Source organism: Vidua macroura, chromosome 2 (genome assembly GCF_024509145.1).
Source record: "Vidua macroura isolate BioBank_ID:100142 chromosome 2, ASM2450914v1, whole genome shotgun sequence".
Lineage (NCBI taxonomy): Eukaryota > Metazoa > Chordata > Aves > Passeriformes > Viduidae > Vidua > Vidua macroura.
The window spans coordinates 117,392,519-117,418,193 of NC_071572.1; the positions used below are offsets into that span (position 1 = coordinate 117,392,519).

The following is a 25,675-nucleotide window of genomic DNA, read 5'->3' on the forward strand; positions in this document are numbered from 1 at the left end:
TTTTTTTTTTTAAAGCAGAGTGTGACTCACACTCTTTCCCACTCAAGTTTAATTCCAGCTCCAGTGCAAAACCCATTATTGGAAGCCACATGTTTCTCTGGTTAAATATTGAGCCCATTTTGACCTCTCCATAGTAAACCAAAAGCTACTTTTTAATACCCTGAACTTCCCTGTAACCTGAGCTGTTGCAACACACAAAAATTGATCTCACCTGACTTGAACTGAACTGGGATATCCAGTCGACTCATCTCAGTAACCCAAGGCCAAGAAACAGACTTGGAAACAGCATTTAATCTCTCTTGATTTGAGATGGCATAGATGGAGAGCTATTTGGATGTGCTTATTTTTTCCAACACATCCTGAATGGAACATTGAGACCTTATATTGGGCACCTGTTTGGAGCTTGATGAGACTCTTTCTGCACCTTTAGTATGCACCTGTAAGGCAACATGGGAGAGTTGCCTCACTGCAAATTCACATTTTTATTGCAGCTGACTTCCTTGCATTGACAAACCTTAATATTTAACCCTGAAATCCTGCGAAGTTACACCTGAGATCAGGTGCAGATTTGTATGTGTAGTCATGCATCCAGCAGCTCTCATTTAAGATAACACCAGGGTGTTGTATATTTATTTTATCTATTTTTTCTTTCAGACTGTTTGTCTTACACAGCGCTGGAAGTGTTATCAAAAAGGTGTTATGGGAAACAGAGATGCAAAATCATTGTCACTAGCCAGGATTTTGGAAGTCCGTGCCTACCTGGAGTGACAAAATACCTAAATGTCAGCTATGCATGTGGTAAGAGCAAATGCACAATCATTTTCAAGCCCTCATTTTTTCTTGCAGAAATGTCCACATATGGGCACTGAGCCGTCCTAAATATTCATTTCCCTTTAACACAAGAAGTTTGTGACACAGCCATACAAAATACGTGAACAACCCCCTGGGCACAGCGGTACCTAACAAAGACTCTGGCATTAAGGGTTTTTTTGCTATAAAAAATGCAACCGACCATAAAATATCAACTATGTAGTTCAGTATTTTTGAGAACTACTATCAAGATAAGAGTTTGTTCCACAGAGCTCACCTGCAACAGAGCTAGGAAAAATAAACTGGCATTGCCTGGCATCAATGCAGGTAAAACAGTCCAGCATAATTGAAGCACTGTGTACAAGCCCAGTCCTGAAACCTGATTCATGTGAGTACATCTACAGCTTCTCCCTCACAGAGGGGTTTCCTTTCTCATGGAAAGGGAAGTGAAGGTTTATGAAAAGTAAAGATTTGAGGTTGTACATCCCCTGCAGGACTGAAAAGTACTTCAGCTCATTCCTCAGACAAGAGGGAACAGTTTTCCATATTGTTTGCTATAGATTAATATAATTTCATAAGAGGCAAGCAGAATTCCCTAAAATGCTTCAATAGGAGCAGCTCTATGGGTACATATTGCAGAGTCCTTTGGCTGCATCCCTAGTGAGTAGTGGTCAAAGGGCACAGGTTACCTGAGACATGCTTTTAAGAACAACAGTGTAACATTGATGGCCAGATCACCTCTATCTGGAGATCAGAGGAAAATGAGCCCCAAGATATTTTCAGTCTCCCCAGGAATTGGTTTGTCAGCTGTGAAAGGTGGTGCAGTAATTCAGCTTCCTATTATTGGAGAGATCTGGGAATCTGCCATTGGACCAATACATTATATTATTGTGCAGCTGCCCTTATGAATGAGTTAATGTAATTCTCTCATAATTAGCATGAGCATAATTACAAAGTCATTCCTCTTTGCACGTCTGTGTACCAGAAAAGCAGAGTGAGTTTGTTTGCACTGGAATTATGCATTCTGTTATTTAGGGATGTGGTTTTGCAAAAACACGTGGGTAACAAATAGTGTTCTTTTGTGTTGCTGGCACATTTGGAAGAGTTTTTCTTCTGCCAAATCTTACTGGGCTTTGCAGTCTGAAGCGTTAGCCAATGATTTGCAGATCCGATTATTTTACAGACCATCTAATGAACATGGGAAGAATTTGGCATGTTCCAGAATGACAGTTTCCATTCTTTCTCCTCACTAGAGGATGCCTGCTAATCTGATGCTTCTAAGATAATGCAAATAGATCTCCCCCTGTAGTGACAGGAACTCAGCAGAGCAGAGCAGTTTTGTTCTCAGGGCTGTAACACACTTCGAAGTATTTCTATCATGGTCAGGAGTGTGAAAAAACCCCATACTCCCCACCCAGTGGTCAGCAGCTGTTTAGGGGTAGTGTGCCTGGCTGAATTCTTACATTTGCAGTTCATTCCTGACAGTAAAAAAAACATGACAGGAGCTGGTAGGTGCTGGTTTCTTGAAGACTCGGTGCCCCTAGTGATCTGCTCAGCATCATCTCCTGTCTGCATGAGGTGGGACTTCCTGGCTCTTCAGGATCAGGGAATCCTCTCTCAGGAAAAGTGGCTCCTGCAGCCCCATGGTGTATTGCACTCCCTGGATGCCAGAGTCCCTTTGTGGGCTGCCTTTGGCAGCCTGCAGGAGGTGACTGACTCCTACTTGCCAAAGTAGTGCTGGCACAAGTTGTAATACAGATGTGATTATCTTAATAAAAATTCCTATCCTGGTACCAGCTGTTCTGTTCAGTGACCTGATGAAGCCTATACCAGTCAAAGCCCTTGCATCTGAAAGGCACCATAATAAAAACAAGCAATGCAAGCAACCAGGGGCTCTTCCTGTCCATGCCATTTTGAATTGAACATTCCCCTGCAATAAATATTTGAATGACATAGGGGAAAAGAGCAAGCAAAGCCCTGGGGAGCTCCCCCTAGGAGGGGAGCAAGAGGAACATTGGCACAGGTGAAGGAGTCCCAGGCCACGCACTGGAGAAGGCATGTCCTCCCAGGATGTTGTCCACCACACAGGCATGTTGTTCAGAACAGCCAGGCCTGCAAATGCAGACTGCAGGCTGGAAACAGTCCTGCTCCCTGACTGCCCCAATCACCAAGGAAAGTATTCTGCTGCTGGAAAACAGCTACAGACTACCACGAGGTACAAGACAAAATAGAAATGAGCTTATTTACCCCTGTATCTGTTGGCTTTCCACTGCAAACAGGAGCTAAGACTCCCAGAAGGATTCCTTCATCAGGAAAGGAAACAGCTCTGACTTTGAGCCCACACAGAAAGAAAAGTTCTGCTCAGAAAGAACTGCTATTTTTAGTTGTTTTCCAAGCAAAAACTATGCTAAGCTGCAAACCTCAGTCTCCTCTGTTCCATTTAACTCTCTCAACACTATTTCTTGGCAAATGTTTCTATGTGGGATAGAGGTGAGTGTCAAACTTGAAATTTCTTCCTTTTTTACCCCCCGTCAGTCTGAAAATCAAGCAAACTGCCTTCACATAGTACACAAACAGGTGCCAAGATCTGGGTGGCCGAAGGGCCCATTCATCTGTTACAGAATATGTGAACTCTCCATGCCTGTACAATGCACCTGTTTGTAGTTCTTTTAATTATTTGAAGAAGACTGTGAACACTTATCAAGGAAATAAAATAATGAAATGAGAAAGATGCAGCTCATTTATTCCCATCCTCCCCACCTTCCTCAGCAGCTGTCCGTCTCAGAAGCTTCGCAAATGACGTCACACAAAACTTCAACATTTATCTTAGAATAATAGTGAATTATCCTCATCCAACCCAGTATCTAGATGCAACTTACCATCTGGCTGCAGCCCAGTTTATGCCAAATTTAGAGGCCACTTCTGTCTCCATCTACTGGCTGGCACACCCTTGAAGGGCTGAGAACAATGGGCAGGTTGCCAGGCTGTATGGAGATGCACTGATGTTCCTGGAGCAGGCTGGTGTGTGAATTCAGTCACAGGCCCAGAGCTGGCTTGACTTCACACGAACCACACAATCATTATCGTTGAAAAAGACCTCCAAGATCAAGTGCAACCTTCAATACCAGTGTCAGAAACCCAGGATTAGCAGTGGGGTTCGTAATTAACTGGGAGAGAGTTCTTAAAACTAACAGAACACGATTTATCTTTTGTCTCTGCAGTTCCTAAATTTATCCTCACGGCAATCAACCCTCTGGTCCCTGATAACAAGTCTTCTGTCAAACAGAACGATGGTATGTACCACCACAGACACTGGGTTTGGGATGAAGTAGTGGAAACCCTGCTGAAAGAGCTGCTCTTCCCATTGGAGAGCAGAGGACAGGCTGGGAGTGGGATGTGAACACAGTCCTGCAGTCAGGGCAAAGCTGCTGGAAGAGTGACGTGCCCAGCCTGCCTAGAGCCAGCATGCTGGGAAGAGTAAAAGTGAAACTGCAGTTGTTTCAGGGTGAAGAATCTTTTACAAGTTATGCCAACACCAGCTCTTCTCAAAGGCCACAAAGTTAAGGATGAGGCTGATGCATGTCCCCAGTAACAGGAGCACATGGCATGGTTGGGCTGGGAAGGTCATTGGGAACTGTGAAGCTTCATGAAGTAAAATTATTTCAGAAACCCCAATGGGAATAGGCACAAGGGGTTTCACTTGGCAATAGACTCTGGTAAATGAATTTGCCGTTTTCTAGATGTTTGACATTTTCAATAATTTGTTAATTATACTTTATTTAACTTATCGACCATTGTTTGGTCTAGTGTTCTGCAGTTCATTCCGCACAGCACTGGCCTGCCTGTGTTTTGGGTGGACTTGTTAGCTGCAAAGTTACCGGGTGAATATCAATTTAGTAGCTTCATTGAATTTGCTTTACCTCCTCGTGTCACAGGTGTTGACCTTGATCCAAGGGAATCAAGACTTCCAAAGAAAGATGGAACTATTGTTAGCTCTAACTACTTGGCTACATTCGCATACATTAGAGGTAGGAAAACGAGGCTGAGATTGTTTGGCTCACTAGATCATGGCATTGTGGGAACGGGGGGATCAACTCCAAAGGTTTCAACAAGTAATCCCATGTTTATGGTAATGATATTATTACAGTATAATCACAATCTTGTGGATGAGACAATCCCAGCATAATTGATATTTAGGGAATATTCCTTGCCTTGAAGGATTCAGACTCTTTTTTAATGGGGACTGTTGGTTGTTCAGTAGTTTTGAAAACCTGGCCCTGACCTGTGAGAGTACTGGAAACATCCATCTTTGGAGATGTTAGGTTGCATACATACGTGGATCATCAAGGAGTAACAAACAAAGCAAAAAGCCATCCCAAACCCAGCTGTCTCTGCTGAGAGATGAAGCGGTTCTGTGACTTAGCAACACTAAGTGCAAAGGAAGAAAAGTGCTCCCTACTCAGCCGAGGCCCTGCAGAGCCCAGAGTTTCTCTTCTCATGTCCCCTGTTTGTGAGGGCAAGGCCCATTTTGGCAGGATGGCTGGAAAGACCAAACAAGGTGTGCGGAGCTCTGGTAGCTGGTTGACAACAGCACTGAGCTGCTCATAAAGGGTCAGGGTCACGTTGTTACTTTATAATGTTATAACCAGAATAGATTTTTGCCCAGCAGTTTGGAGAGGCAGAGCTGGCAGGGTTGGGCTGTGAGTGTCAGGAGGTTTGGGTGCCCTATGGCTATGGAACACTGCGGGAATGGCTGCTGGCGGTTTGTAACCAGCCTTGGCAGTTTGTACAGTGATTAAACCCTGGCTTTCTTGCCTGCAGATCACCTTGAAAGAGTCGCTCTCCTGTTTGTGTCCAGCATTTGTGTGGGATTAATCCTCACACTGTTTGCCTTAGTGATCTGCAAGTTGTGTCCTAGTGACATCCAGAAACTGCACAGGAAGAGGGATCAGCTGGTGCCAGAGAGTGCCAGAGCCTACAAGAGCAGTGAACAGGAGGAGGAAGAGGAGGGGGAGGATTCTTCCCTTTCAAACACCCAGGATGAGACAGACGGACTTTACAGACCTTCTTACTCAGGTTATACCTCAGCAGAGGCAGCGGAACTGGCCGAAAGGATTGAGCGCAGGGAGCAGATTATACAGGAAATTTGGATGAACAGTGGTTTGGATATGACACCCCCTAGAAATATGAATACATTTTATATTAATGAACAATAAATGGTTTATTTTGGATGACACTCAACCCCTTTTTTTAAAAAAAAAAATGTACCTTCTGTGAAGGAACATTTGTATCAGTGAATATAATTATTTGTAAAATAAAAATAAATATATACAATAAAAAGAGGGTTTCATACCCTTGACTGTCTATAAATCGTTCTGTGAAAAACACTCTACAGTTTTAACTCATGGTACTACAGATTACTTTTTCACTGTAATTTACCCAAATGCATATTTAGGAATATTAAAAAAGGTGGAAAATATTTAATCAGATGTATTCAACCATCAGAACAGACCTGCCCAAGATGCACTCCTGCTGCTACCTGTGCTGGAAAATACGTGAAGGACAAGCTTCAAAATGGCTGCTGCTTTCATGAAAGACTCTTGAAGTTGCCACACACTAAGAATACTTTACTTATGGGAAACACTGGGTTCATTTTTTTGATCCTAAAGCAGGGTTCGAGCTAGCACTTGAATGCAGGTCATATTCTCAGGATTTTTATCAGTTCGCAATCTTCACTTCAAAATTGTTAGACTAGTCAGATTTGGTTTCAGTTGGAGAGAAAATTAAATCAGTAATGTATCTAAGCTGAAACCAGAACAGCCTTCCTGTCTTAAAAATGTCTCCAATATTTTTGCTGCAGCCCACAGGGAATTTACTGAACAAAAGGAGGAAAAATGTCACTTCCTACTGGTAATACTTCATGGGTTCACTGTGCTTCCCCACTTAGATGCCATGTGCCCAGGTAGAGCGTAGTATGAAACACTTGGAAAGAAAACAGTGTCATGACTTGTCATTTCCTGCTGATACAAAGTCAAATTAAGCCTGGAAAAACTTTAAAGGGAGGAAGGGAGCTTGTTCAGATGACTAAGGCACAATCCTATGCTCAACTGGAAAAATCTCACCAGCAACTAGCATCCTATCAGCGGAAGGAAGAGAGGCTAAGGAGATGGATGGAGGGTGGAGGTCATCCAGAGCACTGGGAAACTGCAGGAGAGGCCGGGCACAGCCCAAGAGCCTGGCTGCAATCCCGCTGGTCCACTCATCTCCCCTTTTCAGTAGGAAGTCATAGCCTGTGTTGTGCACGATATTGATTAATAGGTTTAGGTCTGGAGAAGCCCATGCCTTGGTCCTGAGGGTGGAAGAAGGCAAGTTTGCCTTTGGGGAGGGCTCTGGGCCAGATCTGGCTCCTTCCTCCTGACTCACAGGGCAGGTGCCACCCATTTCCCAGTCAGATACAAAGGGACTGATCTACATCCCAACAATTCCTCCTACTGACAAACCATACTAGAAAAAAACCTGATCCTCTTCTTTTTACTGGAGCAGGCTGGGCTCTGTCCTGCAGGGCTGAGAGCAGGGGCTCCAGGGGTTATCTCTCCTTCAGACTTCACTTAAGACAAGGTGAAGTCAGCATTCCCTAGGGGTGGCCACCTGGAGAATACCTGGTCCAGCCAAAGATGGGACTCCACAACCTTTCTGGGCAACCTGTGCCAGAGCTTGGCCACCCCCACAGCACCAAAGTGTTCCCTGATGTTCAGAGGGACCCTCTTGTGTTTCACTTTGTGTCCATTGCCTTTGCTCCTGCCACTGGGCACACAGGTCCTTTCCCCACTTTGTTCACTTCATCCACACATCTGTCCACCTGGTACCCCTCGTTGGGATTCCCAGCTGAAACCAAGGTCTTCACTCCTGGTAACAAAACAACTGCAGTGGCAGCATATCAGCAGAAACCAGTTTGCAGCTTAGAAGTTAGCCCCTTCCTTGGGGCAAAATGTTTCGCTTTTGCTTTTACAACCTTGGAGGAAAAAGATATTTTACATTGAAATAATGATTTAACTGATGACCTGATCCCCTCCTGACTTTCCTCCCTGCCTGCCACCACTCACCAGCAGGCAGACAGTAGAAAATTCCTGCAGGTGCCAGAGAATCAGCTGCAGAAGGAGCATTTCACAGACACTGGGAATGTGTTTTGAGGGGAAAAAAAAAAAAGTGCAGTGCTTAATAATGCATGCCTGTTTAAATGGATCCTCAAACATAGTGACAGACCCTGTCCAAACCCCAGCACTAGAAGCAACTCAGCAGGGCAGGGGAAGCAGCTTTTGCTACAGGCTGGCAGGTCAAGCTTCACTCAGAATCTGTTCCTTTGACTGAACTATTTATAGTTCTGCATTTGAGTTGCTATTTTATTCTTTCTGAGTAAACTTTCCAAGTCTAATTGAAGAAAGCTGTCAATTAGTGGTTCACCTCACTTCCAAATATTCACTGTTCACAGCAGTCTGAGAGTCAGAATGAAGATAAACATAGCAAAACCTGTTAACAGACATTGAATTATTTGGATCTTTCTGAAACAACACCCAAAGTATCCAGTAGGCAAAACAGAAAATTAATGAGGTATGCACTTCTTTGTCTCAAGCCCTAAAAATCCAGCAGCTGAAGTGCCATAGCTGGAATCTCTCCAGGCTGAGGGCTGAGGTGTCCACAGGGAGGGTGCCATGAGGCAGCAGCAGCAATGCTATGAGAAGGACACTCAGGGCTTGCTGTGGGATGGAGTCTCAGCAGGAATACCCCTGCAATTTCCCAAAAGAGCAGCCTAAGGAGAAAGTACTGCAGAGGAGAGCTAGCAAGTTGTTTGGACTAACTGCTTTGTGCCCCGCACACAGCTGTGGGCATGACACACATCTGGAAATTATATGACCCAGCATCAAGATCTGAACTTGCTGGAAGGCAACATGCAGTGCTGGTGTGGCTGTTCGAACTCCCCACTCCTGCCTTGAAATTAGCCTCAAGTTTGTCGCCAGGAACGCTGGGTGAGGTTGCAGGAAGCAATAAATAAATCCTTCCAAATCCTGGGTGAGGCACAGAATGGAGTAATGTGGGAAAGCAAAACGTGAAAAGGAGAAAAGGAATGAAACCAGGTGTGGAAACCATTTCCATTCATCAGGATGGTGATATGGCCACAAAACAAAAATTTTAGTTATGTTCTGCTGTGTGTCTTCTTTGAGAGAGAATGGATTTTCTCCTTGGAAGGGCACAGCTACTCTCAAACTTCTGAAAATAAGTGGTTTACAAGAAAGACAAAACACTTTTGCAAACCTATGTGTGCTGTTTCTGTCTCACTATCTCCTTGGACAGTCAAATACCCATAGACTTTCCTGGGTTCTGGTACTCTTTAATCATTTTCCAGTGAGTTCATTCCATTTCAGCTACAATAAATGAATCCAGCAGATCCACACACACTGTTGTGAGAACTCCAGAAAGGATCAATGCTATGGAAAGCTTACTCAGCTAAAGAGCAAACTAGCCCCAATTACAGCAGAGAACAGCAGTCAAAGGGGCGCAGAATCTGTGTTAAATATTTCCTATGCCTGCTTTCCCCTTGCTTTCAGAGAGGAAATGAGAATATTATAAGCTCCGGGACACTGATTTTCCTCTTAGGAAGTGGAAGAACAAAGTGTTTTTTCAAAAACCTTTTTTGCCATGTGAAATAATTCCAAATGAATTTTAAATTTAAAATACCTGAAGTTTTTCAACTCAGAAATGCTGATTTTTCTTTTTGTAAAAGTCATGTTATTGTAAAGCTGAGATTCAAGAAAAACTACCGGACACCAAACTTCCCTGAAAGTAAAAAAATCAGTGATTGAAGTAAAACCACATTAATAGTTCACTGAATGGCATTCATTATCTTTTCCGCATCCAATCTTCAAGCTGCGAGTTCAGCAAACACTTGACTTTTAAGTTGGTCAGTGTCTCTTCAACCAAATATAATAAAGAAAATTGTGATGATTTTTTTACTTCCCTCCTAAAAGATCTCGTCCTATTAAACTTGGGTTTATCCAATCTACCTGCAAATGATGCTTATTTTTGTATACAAATTACTGTCAACCTCTATATACCAGCAAGAAAAACTAAACCTGAAGAATGAAAATGAAGCATTCTACAAAGATGTTACTAGTGTTTATATAAAAACACTTCCTTTAAACAGTTATTAAGAGGTTAACTCATTTCAAAATGACAGTTTGGAAATAGCTATGTCAAAATGTGATCAAGTACGTGAAAAACCTTAATTCTACCTTCTCCAGAGCACACCATCTAATAATAATGCAAGAATGAGACGAGAGTACAAAGACCACTCTGAACAACAACAAACATTCCAGTGCATATTTACTTCATCTCTTATCTATGAAATAGATCGACATTTCCATATCCAAATTACAAGTTTCTAATAAAATACCAAACGTCAAGAGAATTTGTTCATTTCTTTGCAGAGGAAAGTGCTGCTGCAGTCACAGAGAAATACAAACATTTATTGAACATCTAAGGCCACAGAAGTGACAATTTCAGCTGCTGCCAGAAGAATCTACCACACACAACACAACTCCTTGCTCCAAACAAGAGCATCAACCGAGCAGCTTAAGAAGGGGTTTGCAGAGCTTCATCTTGGACCCCATTTGATGTCTTTTACACCATGAAATTGCCTTTTCAGAGCATGGTTGTCTGCCCACTCAGCATTTAGAAACGAGTCGTCGTCCTCCTCCTCCAGTTTCTGTGGCAGAGAGTGGGGAAGGCAGTGAGGGACGCAGCCTGAGCTCTGTCGGAGCAGCCCAGCTCTCAGGCACCAAAGGAACACTTACCTTCAGCTCCTCCTGCTTCCTGTAGTAGTACAGCATCATCTCTTTCTGCTCTTCATGGCTGATCACAGGCTCCCGCCCTGGAGCTCCTTGTCCTTTCTGGAAGGGAAATTGTAAATGTTGCTGATGGCATTTGTGATACAAAGGAGAAGCTGCTACACAAAGACTTTCTTACACAAAACCTTTCTTCAGACAACTGGATTGCTCAGATTTAATAAGGTCCCTCCAGACAGGAAAATAAATGCTGAGAAACTGTGGCTGCATTCATAGAATCACAGAATGTTTCAGTTGGAAAAGACCTTGAAGATCATTTAATTCCCATCCCCTGCCATAGGCAAGGACACTTTCCACTAGACCAGGTTGCTCCAAGCCCCATCCAACCTGGCCTTGGACACTTCCAGCGATGAGGCAGCCACAGCTTCTCTGGGCAACCGGTGCCAGGGCCTCACCACCCTCACAGGGAAGTGAGGGTTATTTTTTCAAGTGAGCTTTATTTTTTCATCTCTGTATCTGAATCATACTGTCAATTCTGTGGACATCAATGGAAGATGCAAACAGGATTAAGTCTATTTTACATAAATTCCCACTTTAAAAGATATAATAAATCTGTTTTAAGGTCACTCTAGGTATCTCAGGATGGGCCCATATCTTTAGCTCCCCTACTAATACAGACACAGGATGGCATAGGAGTCAGTAAAGCAGGGAAGTAAGGGAGTTACAAACCACTACAAATAAAAGGAAATTTCTTGTCCAGGCAACTGTGCCCCCTGGAAGAAATGATGGACAAAGCAGAAAACATGTGCTGTCAGCAACTGCAAACACAGCATCTTGCATGGAGATGATGGATGCTCTCGAGAATAAACAGGGCCTGAGTTGGTTTAGGCAGAGAGGAACCCCTGTACTGCTCCTGTTCTTTGAGCAAGTCCTTCAACTAGTTTAACAGACAGCATTCCTCGGAGCCTACACTTCAGTGGCTATTGAGATGCTACACCATTTCCCAGTGACCCTGAGAGGAAAGAGAAAACAAATCTGGTCTTCTAAGTGACAAACACATAAATCACCTGACTTACCTCTCAGGGATGCACCGCAGAACCCACTGCAGGTGGTAAGATTTGCCATAAAACTTCCCAGTTTTTATTTCCTCTATTCTTTAAATACCTCTTTGTTGTACTTCACAATAATACTATGGAGCAAGAAACAGTAACTACAGTATGTAACTGATAGGCTAAAGAATTACTGAAGAAAAACTCAGAGTATAATCCATTCAAACCTTAAAATAGAGGCACAGTTTTAAGATGCTCAAGCTGGAACGAATCTAATCTATTTTATACTTCTATGGATAGTTCTCTTCCACAGAGAACAGACAACCAAGGGTGAGGAACTTGTAGAGTAATCTCCCAGCAATACTCACTTTCTGGATCTTGACAATGATAGTTGTTTTCTCATTTTTGCCTACATAGTCAGAGAGCAACTTTGTTTCTTCTAACTGCTTTCCTGCCCACCACAACTGTGCTTCTGATTCTTTTATAACTTCAGTTCCAGCCTGTGACAAAATAAACAAGGTGAAGAGTTAGAGGGTGCTGTTTCTTGCCTTTTTTTTTTTTTTTTCAAAACCAGATTTTTTTCAGGGGAAAAAAAAATCTTTCTGGAATTCCTAACATGAAGTGTAATTTTACACTCTACTTCTACATCTTTCTCCTCATACTCATCTATTGCATTTTTATTTATATTGCATTCAATCTTGATCTAATACAAACACTTCGGGTAACAAATTCTCCCTCTTGGAGGTGAAGACAACTTTCACTGATAAGGTGAAGAACAGCATAGCCATGTTTAACCCAGGACTACATATAATGGGAATACATTACTGCATACATGAGTTCCCGATAAGTCTTCTTTATCTTCGAACTCCATCCTAATTGGATCGTGTGGAGGCAATCCCATTGGATACACAATCATGACAGCCCCTCGGAGCTGCTCCAAGGCATCTTTCACCGTCTCCATATTAACGCACACATTGGCCTGAACTTGTTTCTGAAATACAGAAAGGGATCATTGGCCACACAAACCTGCAGAAAGACTGCTTCGCGGCCAATTCAAAGGCTAAGTGATGGGATATCTGAGCAGAGCTAATGGGCTGCACAAAGATATTAGGAGCACAAATTTCCTCAGTGGAATACTGACTTGGGAGTACATCTCTCACCTTTGTCCCCTCTGTTTAGCCTACTTACGTGGGGTGGGGGAGAGAACAAAAAAGGGAGATCTTCACTGAACTGTGCAGGAGACAGCTGCCTGTGGAACACAGGACTCAAACCAGGACACATATGGCCACAAATACCAGACAGGGGTGCTTTGGCTCCAAGCACTTGTTATTCATGAACATGATTCAAGCCAGCAAAATTCAAGTGAGGGATGGAGAAGGGGCTTAAAACTTGAGAAAAAAATAGAGCACATGCGAGCAGAAGTGTAAAGCTTGGCAAATTGCACAGCTCATGCAGAGAACTGTAAGATCAAGTACTTGAGATCATTCCAAACCCTACTGCAAGGATAAAGGAGAAACATGACACATCTGGAAGAAAAGAAATAAAGGTCTTCCCTGCAGATTTAACAGTTTCTTAAGTACTAAGGTAAGGGAATGTTGCCTCCTTGTGGACATTCTTGATCTGGTTAACTGGCCAGTACAACCTTGAATACACAGGCATTTTCCTTCTTTTTTGTCATTATAAAGTGGCAAACCAAACAAACCACTTCCCAAACCATCCTTAACTCCATTCATAAATATTACTAAATATGTGTTTCAAAGCCATACAGAAGCTGAAACACAACACAGAGCACCTACAGATTTGGCAATGTGAATTTGAATGCCTGAGAGCACCGTCCCATCAGGGCAAACCTTGTGCTTGTCTTTGAACACGCACACTCAGCAGGCCTGAGCAAGAGTGCAAGTGCTTGTCAAACCAAGGCCTAACCCTGCCCCATCCCTGGAAGTGTTCAAGACCAGGCTGGATTGAGCTCTGAGCAACCTGGTCTAGTGGAAGGTATCCCTGCCCATGGCAGTGCGGTGGGACTGGATGAGCTTTAAGGTCCCTTCCAAACCAAACTATCTGTGATTCTGTGATAACCTAAGAGATTAGAACACATTTTTCAATTAATTACACATAAAAGTCAAAAGACTTCATTAACTCCAAGAATAGCACAGAATGCAGTTAATTTTTCACCAGAAAGCACGACAAGCATTCACCCAAAGAACACATCAGTAGCAAATTGCAAGGATAAAACTGAATGTGATTTAATCGTTCCACATTGCTGGCTCAGCTGCCAACATTCCCTTGGAGTTTAGTAACTGATTCCTTAACCTGTTGAACCACTTGCCAAAAGCCTTAAAGAAAAACATTAACCAAAATGTCAGGTTTTATTAGATTATTCACATCACTTCATGGCATTTCTCAACAACTCTCAGCCCTTGCACCAGAAAAAGTCTGATTTTATTTAAGATGCTCAACTCCACAGCACTTATTAGGAAAGCTCCCACGCATCACTTGAGGAAACTTACCTTAGAGATTAATGCCTTGGCTTCTTCTATTGTCTTCTTTATAACTTGCTGCATTTTTTCATTTGGAGCTAAAAGTAAGAGACATATTTCATAGTCTATGCTTAATGTAAAGAAACCTAGCACATATCCTGGCCAGACTCCACTGTGAGCAAATGAAACAGTATTATGTCATAAAGCAGGAGTTACATAGTTCATTCCTGCATTTCTTAATAACTTAAGAAATAAGCAGTATTTTTCATGGGACAAACAAACCTACTTTTCCCATGTGACATGTGACTGGTATTTGCCCCATCCCTGGAAGTGTTCCAGGCCAGGCTGGACGGGGCTTGGAGCAATGTGGTCCAGTGGAAGGTGTCCTTGCCCATGGCAGGGGAGTGGAAGTGGATGAGCTTTAAGGTCCTTTCCAACCCAAACTATTCTGTGATTCCATGATTCTATGATCTGGAACTTCATTTGGGTCAAAGGTCCTCAGTAGAAAGCAACAACCATAATCCCATACCCTCCACAACAAACCAAGGCTCCTTCCCTGCTGGACTATTGTGGGCTGTACTGGCAGACATGCTTTAACTTTGCATAACAGCTTACAGCTTTCTGACTTGTCTTTTCTAATTAAAATCTCAATCTAACAACGAAGACAGTTTCGCAAATACACTGTACATTTCATATCACAGTTATCTATTTCAATTGCTATAAAAAGCCTGTCCTCAGAAACAAAAATCCAGCTAAAGCACGCTCATTCCCAGCTTATGTCCCACTTGGGTGCATCATTTGATGGCACTTGGTTTGGCTTACATATACACACTGTTCAATTTTCTAACTTTGTCAATATCACAAGGCTGTCCTCCCACTTACAAAAACATGCTCACTGAATCTGAATCCCAGTCACTGAGAAAAAAGGAGAAATATTAGAAAAATAACCTGTTAATATATCTTGGAGTCCCCGGGGAAACCCAGTTCTCAAGTGTACATTTACAAATGGGGAGAGTAAACTAAACTGGAACAGTCAAACTTGCTCCTGGTGATTGTTTATGTGCTGAAGAGAGATACTGCTCTTTAGGCTTGTTAATCAGCATTACCCCAGATTCTAACCCAAGACAGAATTCCTGTGTGTGGAACTTATAGTTTGGCTACCTCATTCCAGAACTAGGGATTTGTTGCTCCCTGTTATATTATGGATTGTCTGTGTCTGGAGGGAAAGAAACAAGCATTGACATTTGACTTACCAAATCCATTTCTTCGGCCCATTTCATCCTTCCTGAAGACGCTTCCACCGCTTGGGACACACTTCTCTGCCCACTCATCCTTTAACTTCAGCTCTTCGATCTGCTCATCTGTCAGTCCTTGCATATTGTAAGGTAAGGAAATACCATGCTCTGCCAGCTCCTCCATCTCTTTAGAGCGTTTAGAGAACAAGATTAAAAATCTCTGTTACTATAGTCCATTTACAAAAGCCTTTCACATGACATACATGCAGGCAAAACTAACCCCTAGGTTTTAGTTTCTAAGCAGGTGAATATAGGGAATAAAGAATAAGGGATATAAAAACACATATATAGATACAGATGGTGTAATTATTTTGAAATGTATACATTTTACATACCCATAAAACAACATAACAAATTACATATGCAGGGATACAAACCCTCATGGTACTTAGTGGCCATAAACCTTCTCTTTTTGGTATTTCCCTGGTCAGATTTTTTAAAATTTCAGAGCAGCGTCAGTATGGCCTCAGACACCCCACAAACACTGTGGCTGTTGCACAGCAGGTGTGGGTGGGCTGCACCCCCAGGTCAGGCTTACCTGACAGGAATCTCTGCTCTGACAGCCCCACGGTGGGGCGGGAAATGTTTTTTTAAAGCTGCCTCAGAAATGAACTCAGCACTAATTCAGACGTGTCACTGACTCCATTGCATGGCACGAGATGCTGGTGGTGGCCAATATAACCTCGCACACGCCTTGGGGCACTGCTGGTCCCGAGGGAGCACTTCACAGTGCCCTCCATAGAAGGAGGACTTTGGACAAAGGCCTAGAGTAACAGGACAAGGGGGAATATCTTCCAACTGCCACAGGGCAGGGTTAGATGGAATACTGAGGGGAAATGCTTCCCTGTGAGGGTGCTGAGGCCCTGGCACAGGTTGCCCAGAGAAGCTGTGGCTGGTCCTACAACTCTGGAAGTGTCCAAGGCCAGGTCGGACGGGGCTTGGAGCAACCTGGGCTAGAGGAAGGTGTCCCTGCCCTAGCAGGGGGTGGGACTGCGAGAGCTTTGAGGTCCCTCCCAAACCAAACCATTCCGCGATTCCCTGGTTTAAGCAGCCGGCACCGGCACACGCAGACGGAGAGTTTCCAGCGTTTTGCGGTGCCCTCACTAAACACCAAGGGCGGGAATTCTCATACGACCCCGTGAAGAGCGGAGGCGGCGCGTTCCCGCTGCCCGGGCGGCTGCCGGGAGCCGTTCCCGCCCCACCGCGGCCCCGAGCGGTACCTGAGCACAGGCGCTGCACCTTCAGCCGCCCGTTGTGGATGCGGGCGGCGAGCGGCGCCAGCTCGGCCAGGCGGGCGCTGCCCGGCGCCTCCAGCAGAAACTGGCTCTCGCCGCCGCGCTTGACGTGCAGCCGCACCATGGCCAGGCCGGGGCGGCCCCTCAGCAACGGAGCCGAGTCCCTGGATACCGGTGGTAGGGAGGGAGCGCGGGGACCGACCGCGCCCACCGCTTCGGGAGGCGCTGAGAGCGCGGGGGGGCCGCTGCCGCCCCCGCCGGTAGCACCGGGACCCGCCGGGACTCTCCGGTCCCGCCGCAACGGCGCCTCCGCCGGTGCCGCCGCCGCTTCCACTTCCGGGCACCCCGTGAGGGCACGGAGCCGCTTAAAGGGCCCCCGCGGCCTGCCCCGCTGTCGGAAACGACAGAACGCCTTCCTAATTGCAGGTAAGGAGTTTAATTACCTTTTAAATTGATTGTTCTAATTAATCATCGCCTATATGTATATCAGTTATAAACAGTGGACTATTCTTAAATTACAGTCAGCCAGTATTTAGCAGAGTTATTACAAGCTAGTTTTGTGGGGACAGCTTGGGAAAAGTCCTGAAACATTCAGTTTTGATAAATTAACTCTTGATATGTCCAATGAACAAAGCCCGGGAGAGAGAGAGGGACTGGGGAGGTTGGACATCTGGAATGCAGAATTTATGGATCACAAGGACACTATGCAGAATATACCAGATAAAAACTCAGTATATGCACTGGAAATTCCCTACTAAAGGGAAAGATATAAAAAGACTAAAAATATGGACTAATTAGCATAAGAAGTGAAAAATCAATAAATCAATAAATGACAGAATACTACTTAATTAAAGATAATTATATAATTTAAAACCAATGAATGTTAATGTCTTTGTTTACTAAAAATGTATAAATAAGTGAAAAAGTTCTGTGTCAGTGCCTGTGTGGAGGCTGGAATTTTGTCAGCCACACAGCCCCTGGCCAAGAATAAAGGAACGCCTCACTTGCTGACACTAAAAAGGCAGTTGTAGAGGGTTTTATCCTGACGATTTAGGAGGATTTGGTAACACGGGAGCACAGAGAGAGTATGACCACCCAGACCATAAGGGCGGGAATATTTCAGGCATACCTGGGTGTCCCGGGGGATACAGCCATGGACAGGTGAGTGGGAACAGCAGGACAGGGAACACGGAGAGACCAGGGACACGTGGGGAGTGGGTCTCACCTCCATCCTCCGTGTTTTCAGAGCCTCTACTGTTGCTCATTGCTCCCATCAGCACGTGGCAGGGCCTTACTACAGCTCACATATATACATACAAACATATACACACCCTGAAATTTTGGAGCATTTCCTGTGGTCCCTACAGTCCTGTGAAGCGCAGAGGAGCCACACGCCAGGTACAGTTCAGACAGATAGTTTTTAATCACTGCAATTAAATATTCAACAACATATTTATCACGTGACTCCCACTAGCAAAAGTTCCCCCCTGAATTTGGTTTGCTAATGTAGGAATATACCAAAACATCAACCACACAGATGTTTGCAGCAACAGCGTAAAACGAGGTAACTCACACACCGAAGCACAAGTAGTACCACTGCTGTTCCAAATGTACAACTTGAATGACCTGAACAGAAAAAAGCGCAACAGAAAACTCACAATCACTCCTCTAGGCGGCTGCAACTCGTGGCTAACCAGGGGCTGTCCGAAGGAATAGTGGATTAGTTCATGGATTAGTTCATGGAGCATGTTGTGAGAGCATTTGAGGATCTAAAAAGCGTGCTGCCCTGGAATATTTCACTACTCTAAATACAATCCAGGCGTGTTGTCTCACCCCCTGGCTGGCAGACTACGTGGTCTGCAACTGGTAAATACTGCTTTGTATCTCAAAAGCCAAGGGGACTTTTTTCCAGAGGTTGAGGAAAAGCTTGCTGTATCAACTGTTTCCAATTTGTGGGGGAAAAAAAAAGAAGTATAGTTAAAATAGTAATGAATAAATGGATGATATGGAACAATTATTCTGAATTAGTGCTAGTGAGTGTATGTCACAATAGGATTTAATAACTGAAATGTACTGACACAGGAGATTAATTGAATATATCAATATGCAAAGTTGTGTTTCTATTTTGAAAGTAAACTATTTTTGTTGTGCCTTAAATTCAAATATAAGCCTTACAAATACCCATAGCCTCTGTTATAAATTAAACAGCTTCTAAACAATACTTGTCAACATTCAAATCTCCATAAACTTTGGCAGCTCTTTGGTAAATACTTATAAATATCAACTAACAAAACAGTCAAAAGGGAGGGGGGAGGCTACCAGCAGGGAGCCTCTTCTTGTGAAATTCCACAAAGGAGAACAGAAATGAAAGAGCTCCCTAAGCAAAATCTGTGTCCAGGATTGATAGGTTTTAGTGAGACAATAGCTCACCCTTCTTCTCTTTTTGTCTATTCAAATACATCGGCATTTTAATAAACTTCATACCATTTTTTGTGCTCTACCATATATACACATTCAAAATTTATACACAAGCTGAAGTGGCTGTTTTTGAGCAGAGTTAAGTTTCAGTGCATTTAACAATTAATTATTGCACACAGAATAATCTCAAATGCCCAATTATTCTACTGGATAAATGTAGCAACAAATATAACCTTCTGTATCTCTGACCATCTATCTTTCTGTAAAATCATGAGTTGGTGACACCTTGGGTGCCGGGGAGGGGAAGGGATCTGCAGGGGACCTGTTGCTGGTTGCTCTGGATGGCACAGGGGGTGCAGGTGGCTTTCTTGCTGGCATTGTACAGAAGCAATCAGTAGAACTTTTATTCCAGTCACCATCAAAGTTAAAGTCTGAACCAAGGAAAGTCTTTTGTTCAGCTCCCAGCAAACCTGGGCACCCAGCTGATTTTTCAGAGCAGAGTCGGTTAAAATCCGGAACACTGGCAGATGGCTTTAGCTTCACATTAAAGTTCTCATCCTCGTCAAACGTCACCCACCCTTTGGGCTGTACGTTTTCTACCTTGAGAGATTTACTTCGCAAGCAAAACGTATTTTCAGCTGCATCCACGGGAAACAGAGGCTTGCTTGTATTACAGCTGGGGATGGGCAGAGGAGGGAATGGGTGGGAAGCAGCAGGTCCTACCAGTACCTGTGAGGTTATCCTGGACTCCCGTGTTTCCGTCCTAAATGGGTTCCCAGCACTAGGAGTTCTTTCAGTGAATGGATTTGAGAAGTTCAGCCCAGTAATAAATGGATTTGGAGAGCTGTGCTGATGTTCCTGGGATGAATGAAAGGTTGGAATAGGAGGCATTGCTGGCATGCAATTTACAGTATTCAAATTATCCGCATTTCTTTGCCTTGCTGAAGGCAACTGTATCAACTCCTTTTGGTTTAAGGTTGGAGTGGGTGATGTTCGGACAGATGTCTGCATCTTGGACACGAGCAGCTGAAATGACAGGTCTTCAAAAGGGTCACTGCTGAGCTGGGGTTGAGGGTTAGTGCCGTGTGTCCTGTTGGGATTCAGCTGCAAAGGAAACAATGTGCTCAGGAATCATGCAGCTGGTTCCAGGTTATTCCTACTGGCCCCCTTCTCACTCCTCAGCTGAAACTTCAACCCAGTTTTGTTTCAACTAGAATGGAAACAACAGCCTGAACCCCCTGTCTAAAGGAAAGCCTGTAAGTTGTTAAACACCACTCCCCCCTCCTCGGTGGTTAATGCCGCTGGAACCTACTTCCTGCAGGTCCCAATCCCAGCAAAAAACACTAAGTGAACTCTGGATAAGAAAATGTTCGGGAAATGCTACTGTATTCTAAGCAAGGGATAGCCCAGTACAACTGTGAAATTAAAAGCTCCAGGTTACATTGTTGGGGAGTTTGTGGTACTGATGTTACAAGCAGCATTAAAGCGCCACAATGAAAGAAGACATTAGTGTTATTAGTATATGCAGTCAGACGTTTTTATGTAGACAGGCATCTGTAAGCATCTCCAGTACTTCTTGGCATGAAAAGGGACAATCACTGGTTTCATAATTAAAATAACAATTATCCTTGGAGAAGACAGTTTTCTGCACAGAATTTCTCAGCTTTTAAAACCAAAAATATTCCTGCTTTTATACACTGCTTCAAACAACAATGCAAGGTATTTTTTACCTTGTACAAGCTGTCTAAAAAGGTGGAGTATCTGCTTTGTTCAGTATGCACACTGACAGAACAGAGTTTGGAGCTACCCCTTATCAAATGACTTAAGCTTAAATTAAAACTGCTTCTAAGAGTTCAAATGTCACAAAAAGATTTTATGATTTTAAAAGATAAATTTAATATACCAATTGAATTGACTGTCTATAGTTGAAATTTCTTGCAGAATAATATTAAAACAAAGGCATTCAGTAACTTAGGGAAAAATGTGAAAAATTGAACTGTAGAAGGAATAGAAATCAAATGCAGCCTGGCACCAGCTGGTTAAATCCTGTGGTCATTTGAAAGTGCAAGATCCCAAAGAAACTATGAATCCAAATTGCTCCTTATTCTAAGTAAAAACTTGCCCTGAGTAATTCTGGAACCAAATGTTTTTAAAATTGTAACAGTTTGTTTTACTTTGGGTCACAGGAAGTTCTCTATTGCTTGGGAAATGTGATATATGGGGTTTATTTTGAAAAAGAATTTGGCAGTGCAATAGCATCAGGATTTATTTGCATTAAAGAGAACATTTACTGCCAACGCTGATCTTTTTTTCCCCAAACGGTCCGAGAGCAAGAGGCTCAGCGGTGACTAAGCAATACAGGTGAGGGTCCAATTGTTTCATAAAAAGATGATGACACAAAATAGTTGCTCTGGGCCTAATAAAAGCAGTCTCATTTTTAAATGCACTAGGAAAGGAAAAAGCAAACTATGGTATGACAGTCAATCCACGAATGCAGACAGGTGGTTTTTAACGGGGATGGGATTGCAGATGTATGAAAACAACATTCATACATCTCTTCTGCTCGAACAGATGGAGACCACATACAAGATTGGTAAACGGTTAGATACCTGTTACCCTGACGGTTGCTCCTGCTTGTGAAAGAGAAACAGATATCAGAGGAAGGAAAATTAGGAAGAAAATCCAAGTAACAAAGCAACCTCATGTTAAAAATATTTTCAGAAGTTTCCACATAGCAGTTTTTTTTTTTTTGAGCTGTGAATACAAACCACAAGTATTTACTACACGCTACACTAAATTTTCAATTTCTGTTGTCTTCTACTATAAGCCTGACCATTAAGAGTCTTAAAAAAGACAACTCAAATCCATTCTAATGATATTTCTATACAGACACCCATTGTGCAGCTGATTGTGCTACTTTTTGGAGACAAATTATAAGAATCTGAGCATGGATGATCTTATTCTAGTCATCTATTAACATGAAAAGCCCCATAGCTCTCATTGTGGGAACTATGTATTGGTATTATCCCTCATCTATAGTAATACTTCTGCAAGCTGAAAAAAACCATAATGCCTCTCATTCTGTGGAACTCTAGGATCTCCCTTCTTTACAATAAAGAAGATCTCTTTACAATAACTAATTCTCTTTTTCAATGTATGGATTGTATAGAGTCCTGAATATTCACACTGTACTGTGTGAATGATTATTTTTATAAAAACAGATTTAATTTCTTCAATATCATAATCAAGATTTGCATAGAAGGATGGGCTTGGAATTCACTACCTCTCAAAAGACCTTCTACTTCCTTAAAGACCTTTCCTCAGAAAACTGTACTTTTTGGTCTAAGCTTCCAAAATGAAAGACAATTCACAGGCAAAGAAAGAGGTTCAGGAGAAAGAAAGGAAAAGCATTTCAAGATTTTTTCAGTTTGAATTCAAAAATCAGCTCACTGATGACTGAATTTGGCTGCGTCACTGTGGTACAAAATAGGCATTAACTATTGTAACAAAAAAGGGCTTCAGATACAGGCATAAGAAAAAAAACCTGAGCAGCACTGAAAATCTGCTTCTGCATTTTTAAGCAGTAGTAAGAAACTATGGCTTTTCCTAGAAAAAGTTAGTGGTGTTTTATCATAACAGTCTAAATGATCCCAGAGAACAGAATGTTAATGGTACTGTATGAAAATTCCAAATTATGTGGATAGGTTTCTGTATTTTAACTGACACTGGGAAATAGGGAGAATTCTATTTCTCTTAAGTATTTATTAATATATTGATTTAATTTATTAACTTATTTATCAATATCATCTCCCTTCAATGAATGATCACCAACATAAAGCACCACATCATGCAATAACTATTTAAAACCTGTGCTAGCTACTTACTGTACACCTTGTCATGCACATATCATTATCAAATCAGATTTCTTAGATTGAGTGGTTTTCCATACAAAGTTGCCAAATGACAGCATAATTGTAAGACTGAGCTGTCCATAAATTATAAGGCCATCATAAGCAATCCTAAATTCAGTGTTTAGTATTTAAGATGTTAGTTATTCATGGACAATACATAAGCAACTATTACTCTCCTAGAGCCCCCATGGCCACTGAATCCAATCTTTGGACCCGTATTTTTGTTTCTGTGCTTGCTTTAATGGTTTCTCAAAAGCCTGCAGCATCCAGTACAAGCTGTGTTAATTTACATACTGAAAGAAGGTACCTACAGGTTTTTTTTTTACTTACTTGCTGCTGGGAGGGAGCAGGTTCAGAAGGCAAACTGTGAGATGAGCGGCTACGAGGTGGCGGCTGGGGGGGCTCCAGACTTTGCGGGGCACTTGCCTGAGATGGATGTGATGCCACAGGGATCAGGGGCTCCTGCATCCTTAGCACAGGAGTGCTGGGCTGAGCAGGTCCAGCAGCCTGAGGCTTTAGTGGTTCAGGAAGCAATGGTGAGCCTGGAAGTACATTTGCTGTGATTTTCATGGCAAGGAATTGTAACGAATCTTAGGGGTGGCAGGATGGGGAAGCACCAGAGAGAACTGCAGAGAAGGGGCTGTAAGAACAGCAGGTGTTCATGGCAACGGGACTGGAAATCATCAAAAACTCAGCAGATCTCCATTAAAAATTGTTACTTCAGTTTAAGCTGGCAGAGGGCAGGGTTAGACGAGATATCAGGAAGAAATTCTTTCCTGTGAGGGTGGGGAGGCCCAGGCACAGAGAAGATCTGCCCCTGGGACCCAGGCTGCCCCTGGATCCCTGGAAGTGTCCAAGGCCAGGGTGGATGGGGCCTGCCCTGCCCATAGGCAGGGCTTGGAATGAACAATCTCCAAGGTCCCTTCCAACACAAACCATACTGTGATTTTACACAAAACACAAACCATGTCACTCCAAAATGTACTTCAGTTATATTGAAAAGTATTTTGGAAGTCACTGTTATAAAATGTATATTTTTATACGTACAAAGATAAAGGAATTTTTTAAACGGTAAGTTTAGGAAGTTGCTTTGAGAGTCAGATATAAATGCTATTCTAAATCTTATGATTACAGAAGTACCAATGCATAGAGTTCTGGTGATCAACAGCCAGAATGGGACACACCAGCATGCTCAGACCAAACACTGCAATCTTTGCACAGTTTCTCTGATACCGTGAAATCTATGGGTCAAGATCTCACGTCATCTTGAGATTAGCATCTAAAAATGCAATACCTGTGCATGCTTAACACAAACTGCCAAATGCTATTAGATCCAAGAATCTTAATTCCTAGTGAAAAGTGGAGACATCTGTTGAAAACAAAGCATTCAAACCATAGACTGTAGTGCTTGACTGAATAGTGACATTTGTGTTTAACTTGTAAGGGAAACTTACCCCTCGGTGGTTCAGTTGGCTTGGTCTGAGTCTCAGATGCTGGTCTTGCCCCCGAGGGACGGACATGGCTTTGTGGGGCACTGATAACTCCAGCTCGAGGAGGAACAGTCTAACAAGAAAGTTGGTAAAAAGGAAGTATTTTAGTTCAACTTTGGATCTGCAGTCATCTACTGCTAAATGATTCAGAATAATCAGGATTCTGTGAAAAATTCTTTGATAACAGCTGTTCAACTGATTTTTTATGCACATGCAAGAACAAAGAATATATTTTCAAAACATGATGATGGTTCAAGTCAAAGCAAAGGATTTTTACAATACTTTGCAACTTTATATAAATATTTACCTGTGCAACAATGCTAGAAACAGTTATTGTTTTGCTAGTATTAATAAGATAATTTACCTAAGTCCACGAATTGTAAGCAATAAAACCAACAAGAACAACTACTTTATTTGGAGGTCTCCTGTTTCTCAACAAACAGTATTAATGAAATACACATTCTGCATCATCTGAAGGCTGAAGTCTTCCTGAAGTTGATGGAATAGAAATTAATAAGCTAGGAATGTAAATTCAAAATAAGAATCATTATCTAAAGAGTATTTAATACATCATTATTTAAAGAGGCATAAGAAGCTATTCCAGATTACAATTGAAGCAGAGTAAATTACAAACAACACAGTGAAAGCTGAATAAAAGGCCCTGGGATGAAAATGCCAGCGATCAAGGGAAAAAGGACTGTGAGACAGGAAGGACTGTGAGACAAGTTTGTAAGATTTGTTTCCTGTAAAATGTTGTGTACCAGAGGACATTCTAGAAATGGTTTTCAGAGCAAACTCCATTGCACAACTGTACACAAACATTAATTAGAAACAAGCAAAGAAACTTTACCATTATAAAAAATAGTATCATTCTTGATCTTAGTTTTACTAGAAATGTCCCTGGCTTTGTATATCATGTGATTCCTTACGCTTGGCTGGGTCCATTTACCAATGTTCTGAACTCTTTCAGCCACCTGACCTCATAAATTCCTGTCTCAATTTCCCAATCTCCAATCTGATCTGAGATTGCCAAGATGCATTTTGTTATTTCTTTGAATATTTTGATAGTAGGCAGAGGATGATTGGATTATACACCAAAATGTATTTTTAAAAAATAAAAATATATCAAAAAGGAACAGAAAAGAAAG

At 42.5% G+C, this 25,675-nt stretch overlaps 3 protein-coding genes and 1 long non-coding RNA gene across 14 annotated transcripts in view; 2 read left to right on the forward strand and 2 right to left on the reverse strand.

The window, feature by feature from the left end:
* Positions 1–7,923, forward strand: part of EVA1C (eva-1 homolog C) — a 34,387-nt gene extending 26,464 nt beyond the window's left edge. Inside the window, exons 5-8 of one of the 2 annotated variants that reach the window (XM_053970524.1) lie at positions 655–798; positions 4,032–4,103; positions 4,746–4,838; positions 5,632–7,923. In XM_053970524.1, coding sequence (XP_053826499.1) covers positions 655–798; positions 4,032–4,103; positions 4,746–4,838; positions 5,632–6,026 — 704 coding nt within the window. In that variant the 3' untranslated portion in view covers positions 6,027–7,923. The remainder of the gene's footprint in view (positions 1–654; positions 799–4,031; positions 4,104–4,745; positions 4,839–5,631) is intronic. The other variant, XM_053970525.1, reaches the window with a different exon arrangement.
* Positions 7,924–10,171: 2,248 nt separating this feature from the next.
* On the reverse strand, positions 10,172–16,981 carry CFAP298 (cilia and flagella associated protein 298). Its single transcript, XM_053970537.1, has 7 exons — positions 16,694–16,981; positions 15,432–15,599; positions 14,209–14,276; positions 12,531–12,689; positions 12,067–12,198; positions 10,659–10,754; positions 10,172–10,570 (listed from the first exon to the last, which is right to left on the reverse strand). Exons 1-7 carry the CDS (start codon positions 16,830–16,832, stop codon positions 10,460–10,462), a joined length of 873 nt encoding a protein of 290 aa, XP_053826512.1. The 5' UTR covers positions 16,833–16,981; the 3' UTR covers positions 10,172–10,459.
* A 67-nt stretch (positions 16,982–17,048) lies between these two features.
* Positions 17,049–25,675, forward strand: part of LOC128803501 (uncharacterized) — a 32,835-nt gene continuing 24,208 nt past the window's right edge. For both annotated transcript variants that reach the window (XR_008435733.1, XR_008435734.1), the window contains exon 1: positions 17,049–17,134. This is a non-coding gene — a long non-coding RNA (uncharacterized LOC128803501). The remainder of the gene's footprint in view (positions 17,135–25,675) is intronic.
* SYNJ1 (synaptojanin 1) overlaps positions 18,108–25,675 on the reverse strand; it is a 50,067-nt gene continuing 42,499 nt past the window's right edge. For 7 of the 9 annotated variants that reach the window (XM_053970508.1, XM_053970509.1, XM_053970514.1 and 4 more), the window contains 3 exons: positions 24,492–24,600; positions 23,368–23,579; positions 18,108–20,230 (listed from right to left, as the gene is read on the reverse strand). In XM_053970508.1, the coding sequence (XP_053826483.1) occupies positions 19,379–20,230; positions 23,368–23,579; positions 24,492–24,600 (1,173 nt within the window). In that variant the 3' untranslated portion in view covers positions 18,108–19,378. Of the gene's footprint in view, positions 20,231–21,735; positions 21,760–23,367; positions 23,580–24,491; positions 24,601–25,675 lie in introns of all 9 variants that reach the window. The other 2 variants (XM_053970516.1, XM_053970515.1) reach the window with 1 other exon arrangement.

What these genes read in the sequence shown, in the direction of transcription:
- CFAP298 (XM_053970537.1), bottom strand. Translation starts at nt 16,832, where the DNA reads ATGGTGCGGCTGCACGTCAAGCGCGGCGGCGAGAGCCAGTTTCTGCTG. An exon ending in GGTGCAGCGCCTGTGCTCAG is followed by an intron (nt 15,600 to 16,693) that starts GTACCGCTCGGG and finishes AACGCTCTAAAG; the next exon opens with AGATGGAGGAGCTGGCAGAG. An exon ending in AAGACTTATCGGGAACTCAT is followed by an intron (nt 12,199 to 12,530) that starts GTATGCAGTAAT and finishes ATTTTGTCACAG; the next exon opens with GCTGGAACTGAAGTTATAAA.